The following is a 14,889-nucleotide window of genomic DNA, read 5'->3' on the forward strand; positions in this document are numbered from 1 at the left end:
TTGTGGGGGAAAGCATGGATATGTGTGATGAAATATACTAAATCCGACAGACTTTTAAGAAGAGCTAAGTCTCAATCCTTCTGGGTCTCAATACCCATTTCTTAAAGTTATACTTATCCGCAAAGCTACCCTAGAACTGGGTCACAGTGTTATCTAGAAAGCATAGCTAGATTGACTCTGACACAGTGTATCTTACATTACACTTTTCTTTATTGTATATGGTCTACCTACTTCCAAAAGGAACTGCAGGTTCCTTTAAATGACAACTTTCAGTTCCTGGCACTTGCAAACTGCTTAAAGTTTGGCTCCCTGCAACGCCCCATAGAGAGGAGCAGGCGGATCTAATTGAATCACAGTTTGTGGTTCTGCTGTACTCCAACCAACAAATGTAGACAGACCATAATCAGTCACATACATAATTGTGGGTTCTAAAATATCATTTTGTCTGAAGAAAAGCCCAATGAAACATGTAAAAATAAGATTTTGGATAAATTAACTTTGACATTTGACTAATATATTATCTCAAAAATAATTCTACAGGAATCATTTGATGAAAACAATATATAATCCATATTGGTTTAATTATGAAATTTTGACTAAACGAAACTTAAGAAACGAGCCAACATTTTACTCATCTCTCTAGAGGCATCTCCTTATTACTCACCTTGATCTCTTTCATGCCATGTTCGACTTCCAGCAGCTGGTGAATTGGGAGAGGGGTAAAAGTCTCCTGTAGGACTTGGTTCCATATTTTCATCTATGGATATAGTTTTGGGTCTTTTGCTGTTAAAATATGGCAATAGTTATATTAATGGGATTTCTGGGAAGATGTGTACATTTGAAAGTAAATGATCTGAGAAGATCCTTACTGTGAAAATTTTCAAAAGCACAAGCAATAGTATCTCAGAATACTTACATATGCCCCCACCAATATCCTATAAAGCAGATAATTATGAAATTATGACTATAAATGTGAATTTTTTCTTTTTTTGATTGTTTTTTTTTGAGACAGGGTCTCACTCTGTTGTCCAGGCTGGAGTGCAGTTGCATGACCACAACTCACTGCAGCCTCAAGCTCCTGGGCTCAAGCGATCCTCCTACCACAGCCTCCCAAATCGTTAGAAACACATACACATGCCACCAAGCCTTGCAAATTTAAAAATTTGTTTGTAGAGAGGGAGTTGTCCAGGCTGGTCTTGAACTCCTAGGTTCAAGTGATCCTCCTGCCTGGGCCTCCCAAAGTACTGGGAATCCAGATGTGAGTCACTGTGCCCAGTGAATATTTTTTCTTTAATTAAATAAAAAAAATCTTATTCACACCTATCTGGCAAAACCTTTTAAAAATTTTTCAAAATTAGCTTTTTGCAGCAATAATAACCATAATGTTATAGGATTTCAGCATTGAAACTGACCTCAAAAATCATATTCATAAACCAATCCCCTTGTTTTTACAAATGGGGAGACACATTTGGAGAGACTCAGTGGATTGTCCAGGGCAAGTGAATGGAAGCAGTCAGACATAAGGTAAGGATGTCTGACTTCCAGAAGTGCGCTCTTTCCACTGCACTGTGCTTCCAAGCCCTTGAATCATGTATATGTATGTCTGAGTACATTTGTAGATACTCATGATTAATATTTGACTCACAATTCTCAGAGTATTAACATGATGCAGAAGATGGCAATTTCTATCCATGCTAAGCTTAGTTTCTTCCCAAAGTATCCAAAGTTAGACCTTACATTTTAACTCTCTTTTAAATCTAATTCTCTCGTCTATGAGTCAGCAGAAAATTTGTTTGAAAAACTTAAAATGGGGAACAAATTATATGCATAAGGAAGTAATAGAGAAATGTTTTTTAAACCTTGCTTATTCTGAAAGACAGTATCTTATATAAAGTAGTCATGAAGAAAGATCTGTGTTGACAACATACTGATTTAGCAGATAAAATTTAAAAATTACTACTCACATTTTAAATTTAGAAAAACCAAAGCATTTTTAAGACTTTGATATGTCAGAGACTATTTTAATGATAATAAACCAAATTATCTTGCTACATAATTTAACTATATGAAAATGGTTTAACAAGAACTGATATAAAATTGATCTTAGTTTATAAACATACAAATATGCCCAGTCCCTAATTAATTCAAATTCAACGAACTTTCACTACCGACAATAGTTTAGGAAAATAAATACACAGGTATGCTTTTGTTTTTAAAAAGTTCACATTGTAAAATGAGTGTTTTGCTCTAGAATTCATGTATGCTGTTATATTTAATTACACATATATTTAATGCTCTAGGAATGAGATGGGTCTCAAAGATCTAGCTCAAATTAAAAAAAAAAAAAAAAAAAAAATACATCTGTAATCTCTATTCACCCTGACTGACAATTACAATGAGATCAGTAAAAAAAAATGAGAATGTTAACAGAGAAGTCAAAAGCAAAGAGAACTCTCTCTAGCTGACCCCCAACATAGACTGGTTAAAACAAATCTCAGAGAAGGTAATATTTTCATTGGTAACAGAGTGTTAATTAAATTAGTCAAAAAAATCAGCTAATTGAAGAACTTGGCAAACTGTGGTCTTTAATTTTAAGGCTAGGTAAATGACACATTTTATTTTTTATGTTTCATTATCCTAAGCTTAGATGTAATATTTGGATAAAAGTTACCAGGAATCAGTTATAAACCAGATATCACTGCCACAGCAACATCATTTTTAAAGTCATCGAAATATTTTGTTAACTTGCAGCATTTTAATATTTCCTACAACAGGACAAAAATCATATTAATATATTTTCCTAGTTACCCGTCCCCCTGAAAAAGATTTTTAAAACTGCTGTGTAAAACAATTACATTTAATTTGTACCAGCCAAATAAATTTAACCAGGAAAGTTTAAAAATCTGTGTACTACCAGCAAAAATTATTTCCCATCTCTCTTTACTTACCTACCTATCTATCTGCCTATCATCTACCTACCAACCTATGTGTGTATCAATTGAGAATATGAGCAGCCCTTCTTTCAGTTACCTGCTTGGAGGAGAAGACAGCGACCTCTGAAGATTGACCCCCGAGTTCATGTCATGATAGTATGGTTGGCTTGGGATTTCTCCAATTGGGAAGTTGACTCCAGTTCCCTGGGTTATGGGTGCTGAGGAATAAGACAAAGAAGCATTGGGAATGACATTCTTATTTCTGACCTCTATTCAAATGCAATAATCGAGAATCTTCCATGCCTCTGGTCAAAGATAGAGAGAACTTTCTTCACCTTAAGCCTCTAATACCCACCATACAACCTGGATAGGACCTGAAAACTTGCTCACCTTAGCAACGTTCAAGCTTGGACATTTGAGGCAATCAGATTATAATCACTGGTTACCAATTTCCCTAATCCTATTCCTCAACCTTCTTTACTCACTCCTTTATATTAGCTGACATTACATCTGTCACTCTGCTAGCTACAAACGCCTTGGAGGAAACAGAATATATGAGTCCTATCACTCAGCAACACCAAACAAGCTGCTTTGCACTACTTAGGCTCTCAAAAATCAAATCATTGTCAAATAAACATAGAACCGTTTCACAAAAAAAATAGCAAAAATTATTATTCACAGCCTCCTAGTTAGAATATAATAATAATTATTAATATCACGACTTCTAATCCACTCAAATAGTAATGTTGATATTATTATAGAATAATAATTTTTGGTTTGTAATACAAAGGATAAATGCTTCAGGTGATGGATACCCCATTTACCCTGATGTGATTATTATGCATTGTATGTCTTTATCAAAATATCTCATGATATTTTGTATAATTACATCTGTTCAAATTTGTTTAATTTAATTTTAGATATCGTGAACAAATCTGTGAGGCAGCATATTGTGTTAGAATCAGCAGAGTCTTGAGAGATAAATAGCCTTTTAGTTTAAACTCCCTCTGTACTTATAAGCTATGTGCCCTAGTTTCCTAACTGTAAAATGGGAGTAATAACAACCTGACACGTATGATTATTTTGAGGATGAAATGAAACAGGTAGTGATAAGAGCCTAGTGTATAACAGGTGCTCAACGATTGTGAGTTCCCTTCCTTCTTTGCTTTCTCCTCCAAACTTCCTTCCTGGTAGACTCGAATGGTTAGCAAAGATGAACAGTTCAAACTTGTTAAAAGCAGAGGAAGAGGTATAAATGAACCTGTCTGCTGAAAATATGTTCATTCAACAAATTATGGACTGTGTCCATTGCTGGCAGGTGTTGGCTGCAATGGGTACAAAATAGTCTCATATATTGCCCTCAATAAAAATATTGGGCAACAAGCTGGGTAAGTAAAACATTCATGCGAAACATATAAATACCAAAACACATGAAAATGAAACTGTCCAAATTAATGACATGATCCAAAAGTGCTGTCGAATTTCAAGGGAAAAATAATCCAATAGCAGCATGAATTGTCCAAGAAGTCTGTGAAAAGCCATGGCTGGCACTGGACTTTGGAGAATGAGTAAGAGATTAGAGGAAGGTCATTCTAAACAGGGACTGCTGCAGAAGTAAAATCATAGGTAGAGACAATGTGCAAAGTGCAGACCAGGTAGGTCGGTGTCAAAGAACTGCTTAAGAATAGTTTCTATTTCTTTACCTGTCTTAATCAGCCCTTCAAAAGCTCAAATGAAAGTGCACTCTGGGGCTTTGCAACAAAATTCTAGAGCCCCTGAGATTCACTCTAAGCATACGTGGTCTACTTAATCGCCTCCTCCCTCCCAATTGCCTCAAGTTGAGTATAAAATTCCAAAGAGGCTGCAGATTTTTATGGAATTTTTCTTACCCATCATTTTTAATGAATATTCTAAATGTGTTCACTATCCTTTGAATTGTATTTTAATATTAGGCAGGCTAAGATTAACTTAAAATATTTTTAAGAAAGTAAATTAGGAGGTACAAGCTTTATCACAGAGAAGTGACCAAGGAACACAAAAGGAACAGCTCTCTTTCCTGACTAAAACTTAAATACATCAGTATATACATGATTCGTATCAGCTCCAAACTTCTGGAGTATCTATTGGTCTTCTGATAGATTGTTCATGTTATATAATACACTGTAACATCCTTTACACGGAAAATATTTGTATCCAATGAGTAACTATGCCTGATGGCTTGAATTATTTGGACAGCTAAAATGTAGCTATGTCTGTTGTGGCTTGAGTCACACCAAAAGTTAAAAAAAAGTGAGGTAAGAAATCCCACAGTAACCACATGTTTTATAATTTATTATTAGAACCATGTTCTATATGACACCGGAAGTGGGGTACATGCTAGAAGGAGGTATTTCAGGGGCTCAATTGAAGTAAACAATCTGTCTGGCTTCCCATCACAGTAATGGATACAATCATAGACCTGAGTTACTAACAGGAAACTTAGAGGTTCTCCCTTATATAAACTATTTTCAATTTATTAAGTTCATATTTAGGCAAAGATTTATAGTTTCTATTGAATACATATGGCTCCATAGTTAACGTAATTTGCTTACCCATAAATCAACTAGATGTAATTTGTAGTAAATGATAATTTTAAAATCTTCAGAAATTTTGTTTTTTTCTAAATTTTGTTCCAGAAGGATTACTCCAGAGTGTCAAGACAGCAATAAAAACGACAAATATAGCATGTCCTCACTCATACATGTGAGCTTAAAAAGTCGATCTCATGGAAGGGGTTGTCAGAGGTGGGGGAGGGTGGGGAGGTGGGGAGATGAAGAGAGATTGGTTAATGGGTAAAAACATACAGTTGTAATAGATAGAATAATTTGCAATATTTGATAGCACAGCAGGGTGACTATAGTTAACAATATACCACATATTTCAAAATAGCAAGAAAAGAAGATATGAAACATTCCCAACATGAAGAAATGACAAATGTTTGAGATGACAGATATCCTAAATAGCCTGATTTAATCATTATACATTGTATGCATGGATCCAAAGATCACATGGATTCCATAAATATGTACACATATTATGTTTTAATTTTGTAAAGATAGCAATAAAATAATTTGTCTACAGATTTATGCATGAGCACTGTAAAAATTTAGTATGTATTGTGACACTAAATGGGAGATTACAGAAAGGAAAGTAGATTAACAATAAACATGGCCAAAGCACTAAAACAACACACATGGAAATTATTTAATGACAAAGAGAGTGTGTGAGAACAGCAAGTCTCAGTCAGATACTCCTGTTTAAGAGCCTCTGGAAGAACTTACATCAGATGCAAAGATCAGTGTTAGCGCCTCTCCCAGGGAGCTACAAGAAGGCTGAAAGCTGCACATCACGTTTAACAGGTTGCCAATATCCTCTTAGAAATGAAGCACCAAAGAACCTCAGATTCTAAGGGTTAGAGGCCAACCTTTAATCTCCTTTATTGTTCTCCTCACTCCAAAAGCTGATCCTAAATCAACTTTTAAGATGGAGATAATAACATTCAACAGAGAGCTCACTATCCTAATGATGAATAGCTTCATTAGCTAAAGTCAACATACACATCAGTGGGTCGTAAGATTGTAAAATTCTAGAGGACTGAAAACACTAGAATACTGTAAACCCTCAAGAAGTCAGAATTTGTGATACACACATAAGTATTGTGCTGAAGTTTATGTTTACTTAGCAAGCCTTTATTTCATAAATAATGAAGTTTAATTGTGTAAACAAAGATTATGATGTGGCTATATTAAAACACTTAGGAGGATAACTTATCAGGCCTTTCAGAGACACCTATTTACATATGGAGGAGAAAATAAATGTTTGCTGAATAAATTATCTAATGAATATAGATAATTAATGTGCTAATTACAAATCAGTAATGTTTGTTATAACAAATAACCTAAAAATCTCCAGGATATGACTTTATAAGTTAAGAATGAATGAATGAAGTATATTAAATTTACCTTGGTTTTAAACTGTTCTAGAAAGATAATTTTCATCTTTAATGTTTGAAATTCAGATTTTTCAAAATATCTGTCTGGGCTTTTGAAGGTTCTAATGTAGTTCTCCTTTGACAGTCCTTAGCATAGCATTACCTATAATGAGGTACTAAATAAATATTTTCTGACAGCTGACTCTACTGCCCTTCTCCTAAGAAGGATGAAAATACACCATTGAACTTGAACTCAGAGAAGAACGAATTTAAGAAAATAATTTCATAAGCCTCCTAACTGTAGCAGCATAAGCCTTTCTGCTAAAGAACAGTATGGGGAAAACACACACACCCCTTCAGGTATCCCCTGTCTTACCTGATGCTACAAAGTGCTACTGATAAGTCAGGCATATTTCTTCCCAAATTAACAATGAAAACTTTCAAATGTTGGATACCTTTGGATATCACATATTCATCTGGAAAAACACATTAAGGCACATTGCCTTGGACAATCTCCTTGCCCATCGAATACATACCCTGGGGCTACCGGAATACAGGATATTTGTGTTTCTTCTCCTACACTGTCACCAAGTAAAAAGACCCATGAGAGAAGTCTTTTGGGCATATATTTATCTGCTCCAGAATTATACCAGAAAGGATAAACTACTTACGGTCTTAAACGTTCATGTATATCACTCCCTGCTATACATGCTATTTGCACTGTTCACTTTAGAAATGTGAGCTATTTGAGGAACTATGGTTCAAAAGCCAGTCAGTGATAGCTTGGAGATTCCTTTACTGAATAACAAGACTTTAAAACACTGCTTATCCTTATCCTCAGTAACTCGCTTACTCTGTTCTTTCTGGATCATCATAATTCTTATTCATGACCTCTATATTTGACCCAAATGAGAAACACAACTTAGGCAAGTTTCAGAGTGTGACTACATCATTTGAATAACATCACTCCAAAGTGTGATGCATTCTATCAAAATATCAGGTGAAACTATATCCTTCAAAGTCACATAAATAAGCTAAATCAGTGAAGGGAGTATGAAGAAAGGAGTCACCTCCTTTAACATAATTAGTACATACAGATCTGCATCTTGGATATGTTTGTACATGCTAGTAATAAGTAAAAGAGTTAATCAAGGTAACGTCCCCTTTGCTTAGGTACCCTGCCAGGTGAGCTTACCCTAGAAAAATCTGATCCAACCTGCCAAGAATGGTGTCTCAGGTGAAGTGGCCAGTTAAAACAATTGGACATTGTTTTGGATAACAATGCTTTCTATCTATATCCAACTACAATCTGCAAAGTTAATTTCTGCATCCCTCTACACTCTGCACGTTAGTGTGTATATCCTGTACATCTCCAACCCCCACCAAAATGTTAGTAAAATGAAAAAGCACTTATCTACAGGAAACTTATGTGGGTTATCATAACAACATAGAGTACATTTAATTAATCACACTTCCTTTGGTATAAATGGCCATCTATGGTCATGCAGAGAACAGTGAATTAAATGAATACCAATAACATGGCAATCAGAAAAAAAACAAAATTATTTTTGTACAACAAAAAGTTTTGATGATTTCAATGCAAACATTTTAGAAAATCAAGCAAAATATATTCAGTTATTATTTCATCAAAAGTTTTAAGATTTTAAAATTCAAATGTTCTTAATACGTGGTCACTTTTTATACTATATTTAAGGTTCAAAATATAAAGTATTTTAAATCATATTGTATGCTTAAGTAGTAAGAAAACAATTTACTTACTTCTGGATACTCTTACAAGTTCTGATACGTTGAAGACTCCAGATTTTACAAAACTATCCTCAAGGTATCCTAAAAATAAACATTAAAGGATAAATGATCAACATAAGCAGACAGCAAAAATAAACGATTACGCACTAGAATTTAAGTGTTTTAAAGCCAAAGGTTTGAACAAAAACCAAATATGCTTACAATATAGACTTTAAAAAATAACTTATGAATGCAAATTAGGTTTGTTTAAACAAAAATAAAAAGTTTAGATACCAAATAATCTCTTAGGAAAACTTTTTCTTCCCTTTGTAAAAGTACAGGGTTATTGATGCGGTTTGATTTGCCATAGCCCATGCATACAGAATGGTCTGTGGGCTCTCAGTGAATGCTTTTGACTCAGTAGCACCTGGTAGACTAAAGTGAAAAATGAAAGAAAGGAAAAGGAAACCACAACCACAATTAGCACCTTGCTGGAATAATGTCAAAGATCTCTTAAAACCACTGTTCTTTTGTAAAACCTTCTCTGATTAAAGAAAAGTGAGCTGCTATTACCAGCACCCCCACCCTTGTTCCAGAGTCACTAATAACATAAAAAGCAGAACTTGTATATACAGCAAATACAGAACTTTGCATTGACCTATTTCTGGGCATCTTTAATATACATTGCACGATTTCACTGCTTTCCTCACCCTTGCTACTATTCCACTGGACTCCTTTTATTTCAAGAATCAGACACCTTTTCTGGCAAATGGTGGTGAATCTAGGCCTCTGGGAATGCCACATGACCCTTAAGTCACACCTGGAAAGAGTGCACAGTGGCCATGGTGCCTGCTTATTAGCTGGTCTAACTATGTCCAAAACTAGAGACGAGAACTCCCACAAACAGCAGTAACCCTGCACCCAGTCCACCCCATTCTCATTTATGTTAAGGAAGTGTAATGAGTGTGTGTAAGGAGGGAAGGAATAGCTTATGGGGGGAGGTTATAGCCTAACTGCTTCTGTCCTAGGGAGAGAATAAGTTTGAAAATCCTCAGAATTGAAATACTTCTGAGAAACAAACAAACAAAACTAGATTCTAAGAACTGGCAATTTGACTGGATTTTACATAAAGCTTTAGGGCTGACCAAGGAATTAGATTCAGTTCAAAGATGTGAGGCTTGGGTAGTGTAGCAACGTGGAGCACTGAAATCAAAGAGCTGAGATTTGAATTCTAGCCACGGATTACCAGTTATGAAGTCTTGGGTAGGTTATTAGTCCTCTTTTTGCCTCAGATTCCTCACTTACAAATTAGAGACAATAAAAATCACCTATCTTACAGAGCTGTTACTAAGGGAGATAAAAATATAAACCCCATAGTAAACACTGGTTAAAACGTTACCAATAAATTAAGATGGGCCAGTGGAACCTGCGATCAGTCATACACCGAATTATGCACACTGGCCTCCAGACAGTCCAAAATGATCCGTAAATCTTTATTCAGAAAATTTACCAGAACAAAAGGCACCACACTGCTTTTCAACCATACATAGCATGAAAAGACAGAAAATCATTCAATTAGCATATATGTTTCACTGCTGTGAACTGAGGAGCCATTGATGTTTGACATCCACCCACCCACCTTTAGAAACAGAATGAAAGAAGGAGTGAGAGGAAATTGTAAGATCTCAGTAGGGGATAAAACAGGTGCCACATTAAGTCATTACTCTAAAAAATATACATACATTTTTAAGAGTGTTATAACAAAATGTCCCAATTTAATGCACTTCTATTTTAAGAAACTCTTATTTCTTGAGCAATTAATTTTTACCAGGTTAAATTCATTTCAGTAATTATTGAGAAACTTCTATGTAACAGTCACTGGACAAGGTGCTAAAAGTCACAAATACAAAAAAAGGACACTGACTGCCTTGCCAGTTGGGGAAAGAGATGTTTTTGACTCTTCTGGACCACTGTAACTTACCATCATATAGAAAGATTTCTGTTGCTTTTGCTATTGCTTATAGTTCATTATATTTTATTTTATGTAGGGTAAACTTAATAAAGTAAATATATTAAGTACAAAAACCTTCTTTATCTTGGGAGGCTGTGGTGCGTGGATCACAAGGTCAGGAGTTTGAGACCAGCCTGGCCAATATGGTGAAAACCCATCTCGACTAAAAATACAAAAATTAGCCAGGCGTGGTGGCGGGCACCTGTAGTCTCAGCTACTCAGGAGGCTGAGGCAGGAGAATCGCTTGAACCCAGAAGGCAAAGGTTGCGGTGAACCGAGAGGAGCCACTGCACTCCAGCCTAGGCAATATAGCAAGACTCCATCTCAAAACAAAACAAAAAACAAAACAAAAAAAAAACACTTCCCTTATCATGACCACAGCTCATATACTTAACTAGTCACAGAAGATTATTTTTCATCACCCAATTGTACTCTGTAAATGCCTACCTTCATATCTTCCTCCTGCAGTTCCCTGCGATGAGATGGTCCTCTTTCTACACACTCTAGTCTCATCCTTCAAAAATCCAACCCAACCACCACCCACTCTGTAAACTGCTCCTCCACCTCCTTCTCCCACCCAGTGGCCCAGCCAGAAATCTCTTTCCTCTGTACTTGCATAGCTCCTAGTTTGGACTAATTTTATACTTTGTACTTTCAGATTTTCTGAGAGATCTGTTTTCAAGTCTTGCAGTCATTGCTGGATTATCAGCTCCTTTAGTTAGGGAAGTGACTGGGTTTTGTTCATCTCTTTATCTTCCTTAATGACTAACTCATTGCCTATATATAGAGTAAGTACTAAATAAACACAGAACAAAATTCTAAAATTCAACTTTAAAAACAGGGTCACACATTAACATCTTAGTCATTTTATTACAGTGTAGATACAGATGGTTTAAGATTCATGGATAATTATACTAACTTTTGTTATTCCCTAGAACTTATTTGCTGAAGAGTGTATTTAGGCTTTCGGGTCACAAGAGAAAGAGTAATGATTAGGGTCAGATTATATCTCTTACTTTGTTGTGTACTAATGTGTAATGTTAGGCATTTATACAAAGTAAAAACCAAGGAACTGGAAGTGTTTAAATAGTAAGAGCCACAAAATACTTGTTAAATAAATCGATGAATAAATGATGAACATTTCAATGTGTTTACATAAACTATATCAGATGTAATACATAATAACATTGCAATATGTATGTGTAATCTGAAGTTCATTTCCTTATTACTCCAATGAGGAGTCAGAGATCCATTTACTCCTAAGTCATGACCATTAAGATGGACTGGGGTGTGAGCCTGCTGGAAGCCAAATCATGAAGAAGGGATAAGCAAGCTCAAGGCCAATTCTAACAGTGGGAAGACAGTCAGGCAGTCAAACATAGACAATACAATGACTATTGTAGCTATTCACAGAAAAAAAGAAGACAATTCAGAATGTAGCAGGGTGTTTCTCCACTCCTCACCCCCAACTCCCCAGGTTCTAAGAAATTGGAATCTACAGAAACAATGGAAAGAGGTAGTTTACGGAAACTATGAAAAGCATTGGAAATATATCAGAACTTCTTTGGAACCTACTGGATAAAATGCAAAACACCACACACGTCCCATTGAGCTCTACTCCTGCATGGAGCCCAGTGAGACTTTAGTGGAGGAAAGTTTCTTGAGGATGAGTGGTGATGCCTATTAACCATGTACCTGTGGGAACAGAGACAGGTGAGAATCAGGTAAGAGGGATAGTCTGGGAGGAGCACCTGAACCAGATGGCTGCCACCTTCATACATCTCTGCAGGCAGCACAGCCTTTGCAATGGACAGACATTTCCCAAGACATGGTAGAGTGAAAAAGAAATCATGGATGAAATAGTACTCAGATACTTAAAATAGTACTTGGATACCTACTAGTGCTTACTCATTAGCATACAGAAGACAATACTTGAGGGCTATGGCAAAATAACTGGGAGGATTTTGCAATGAGTCAGGGGTCCTGCAGTAGGATAAGGGGTGAGACTCAGTAAAATATCAGGTTATCTGCTGCTAGCATAACCCCATCTGTAACCTCCAGGGTACTGGGGCCTTTCAGGAACATGTTTTTCACGTTTCACAGACCACTGTAAATCGAAATAGCTGATACAACAGCTAAAGATCTTAAAGCACTTTGGAGACATTCGTATAGTAAATTCCCTTCGTCTACCAAAGGAAATATGAGCATCTCTGAGGCAGAGCAGCTGCTTAATGGTTACAGAGCAATATTACACAACAGCTTAATCCAGGAAGAAAAGAACAACTCTGCATTTGTGTGATGCTGTATTTACACTACATGTGTGCTTTTTAAAAAAATAAAATTGAGTAGGAAATAAAGACTTCTACAAACTGAAAAGTCTCAAAGGCAATATCAAATTATATTATTTTACTTCTTTTTTATTTTTCTCTGACAAAAGCAACAGTAAATCACTACTCAGAAGTTAATATACTGTTTAACCTCCTTTACAAACAATAACAGAGGGACACAATGGCATATCTAACTGTTAATATCTCAAATTATAATCAGCACCATTTGAATGTTAAACAACATTTACATAGAAAATCCAAAGGAAGACTGATAATGCTCATTTTTACAGTCTACTGTGTTCTATTCTTGAAATTAAAAAAAAAGAAGCCACAGAAAGCAGTTATTAAATTCATGAAAGCTGTCTTCAAGTATTTGAAGGACTATTAATGTAGATGGTGGATTTGACTTATTCTGCATAGTTCCAGGAGCTGTTTTTTGGCTCAATAAACAGATTTGTCATTCAATGGGAACAAGCCTAAAAAGGCAAGTGATATTTTGCAAAGGTAACATAACCAATATATTCCCAACTACTGTGTTGACCTTCACAAGTAGGCATTAACTTCACATTCACAATTATCTTATAAAATATGTCATATTAGTGGTGTTGCCATTTTACAGATGAGGAAACTTTTATCTTACAGAGATAGTTTCTCAGTGGCTATAAAGACTCCCACTGGATATAAAAATTCTTGCTTTGTGAAGGAAATCCCCCCCCCAAAAAAAAACAGAAAAAAAGAAAAAAGCACCTCAAAAGCCATTGCAACCCTCAAATTCTCCCTTCTTACACAGCTGTTTTCCTATGTTAATTTTCTTGCATTATTAGTTTTCTTGCATTGTTCATTTGGAGAACAAACAGGTGGATATAAGACATCTATAGGCTTTTTCCAGCCCTATGATTGCAATTGTTCACTTTCTGCAACAGAGTTTAAAAGAAGGCTTAATTCTTTTTGTAAAGGGACAAGAAGAGATTACTTTATACTAGCTCTTTGCCAGTTTTCATATAACTTCAGATACCACAATTAACCCATTAGTAATTTTCTGGTGGTGGTGTTTATGACACATAGCTCTATCTTCAGTTTCTAAACTGACTTGAAGTATTCATGGTTAAAGTTTGAAACGGTGATTATAAAATAGAAATATTAATCATTGCAAAGATAGTGATTTTCTTCACAGAGATTAAATCTCAGCCTATAGTCCAGGTTGACATTCTAATATTAATTTAGAATTAAGTATATCTCTCAATATGAAATGTAAACCCACGATGATGATTTATGTGATCTGGGAGGGAGTCAGAAATTTTCCAACTGTAACACACCCTGATAGTGCTATATTTTTTCCATATTTCCTTCCAGTCCTTTAAACTTTTTCCTGCATATATATATAAATAAAATATGTGTGTGCTTATAAAATCAATATCAAATTTAAATACACTTGTATCCAGCTTTTTTCCTATTAATGTTGTATCTATCCTTTTAGATAAAGTTTTTCAAAAGCATGATTTTTATGACTATACATTGCATGGCTGTATCATACTTTATATTAACCATTCCATTGTTTGGCATTTTAGGTTATTTCCCAATTTTTAAAACACAATAAACAAATAGCACTGTAATTAACATCCTAATACACAAATCTTTGTCAGCAATTCTCATGATTTCCTTAGGCTGGAGTTCCCAGAATTAGAATTACGGGGTCAAAGAACATAAACTCTTTTAAAACTCGTGGTAAAAACTGTCAAGCAGCTTTCTACAAAGTTGTTTTGCCGACTTATACTCCTTAGGGCAAGCTGTGAGCATGTCCATCTCACAATCCTGCTGCCAGAATTACGTATTAGTAGGGATTTATTTTTAACTGTGGCAAGTTGATAGGGAAAAAAGGCCATTACGTTAATGTTACAACTT

The 14,889-nt window shown here is 35.4% G+C and overlaps 1 protein-coding gene across 27 annotated transcripts in view; it reads right to left on the reverse strand.

Moving 5' to 3' along the window:
• LOC105489095 (nuclear factor I B) overlaps window positions 1–14,889 on the reverse strand; it is a 240,750-nt gene that overhangs the window by 63,473 nt on the left and 162,388 nt on the right. For all 27 annotated transcript variants that reach the window (XR_011612585.1, XM_011753770.3, XM_071077800.1 and 24 more), the window contains 3 exons: window positions 8,683–8,751; window positions 3,031–3,151; window positions 665–783 (listed from right to left, as the gene is read on the reverse strand). Coding sequence is in view for 26 of the 27 variants with exons in the window: in XM_011753770.3 (XP_011752072.1) it covers window positions 665–783; window positions 3,031–3,151; window positions 8,683–8,751 (309 nt within the window). In the remaining variant the exon portion in view is untranslated. The remainder of the gene's footprint in view (window positions 1–664; window positions 784–3,030; window positions 3,152–8,682; window positions 8,752–14,889) is intronic.

This window comes from Macaca nemestrina, chromosome 14 (genome assembly GCF_043159975.1).
Source record: "Macaca nemestrina isolate mMacNem1 chromosome 14, mMacNem.hap1, whole genome shotgun sequence".
Lineage (NCBI taxonomy): Eukaryota > Metazoa > Chordata > Mammalia > Primates > Cercopithecidae > Macaca > Macaca nemestrina.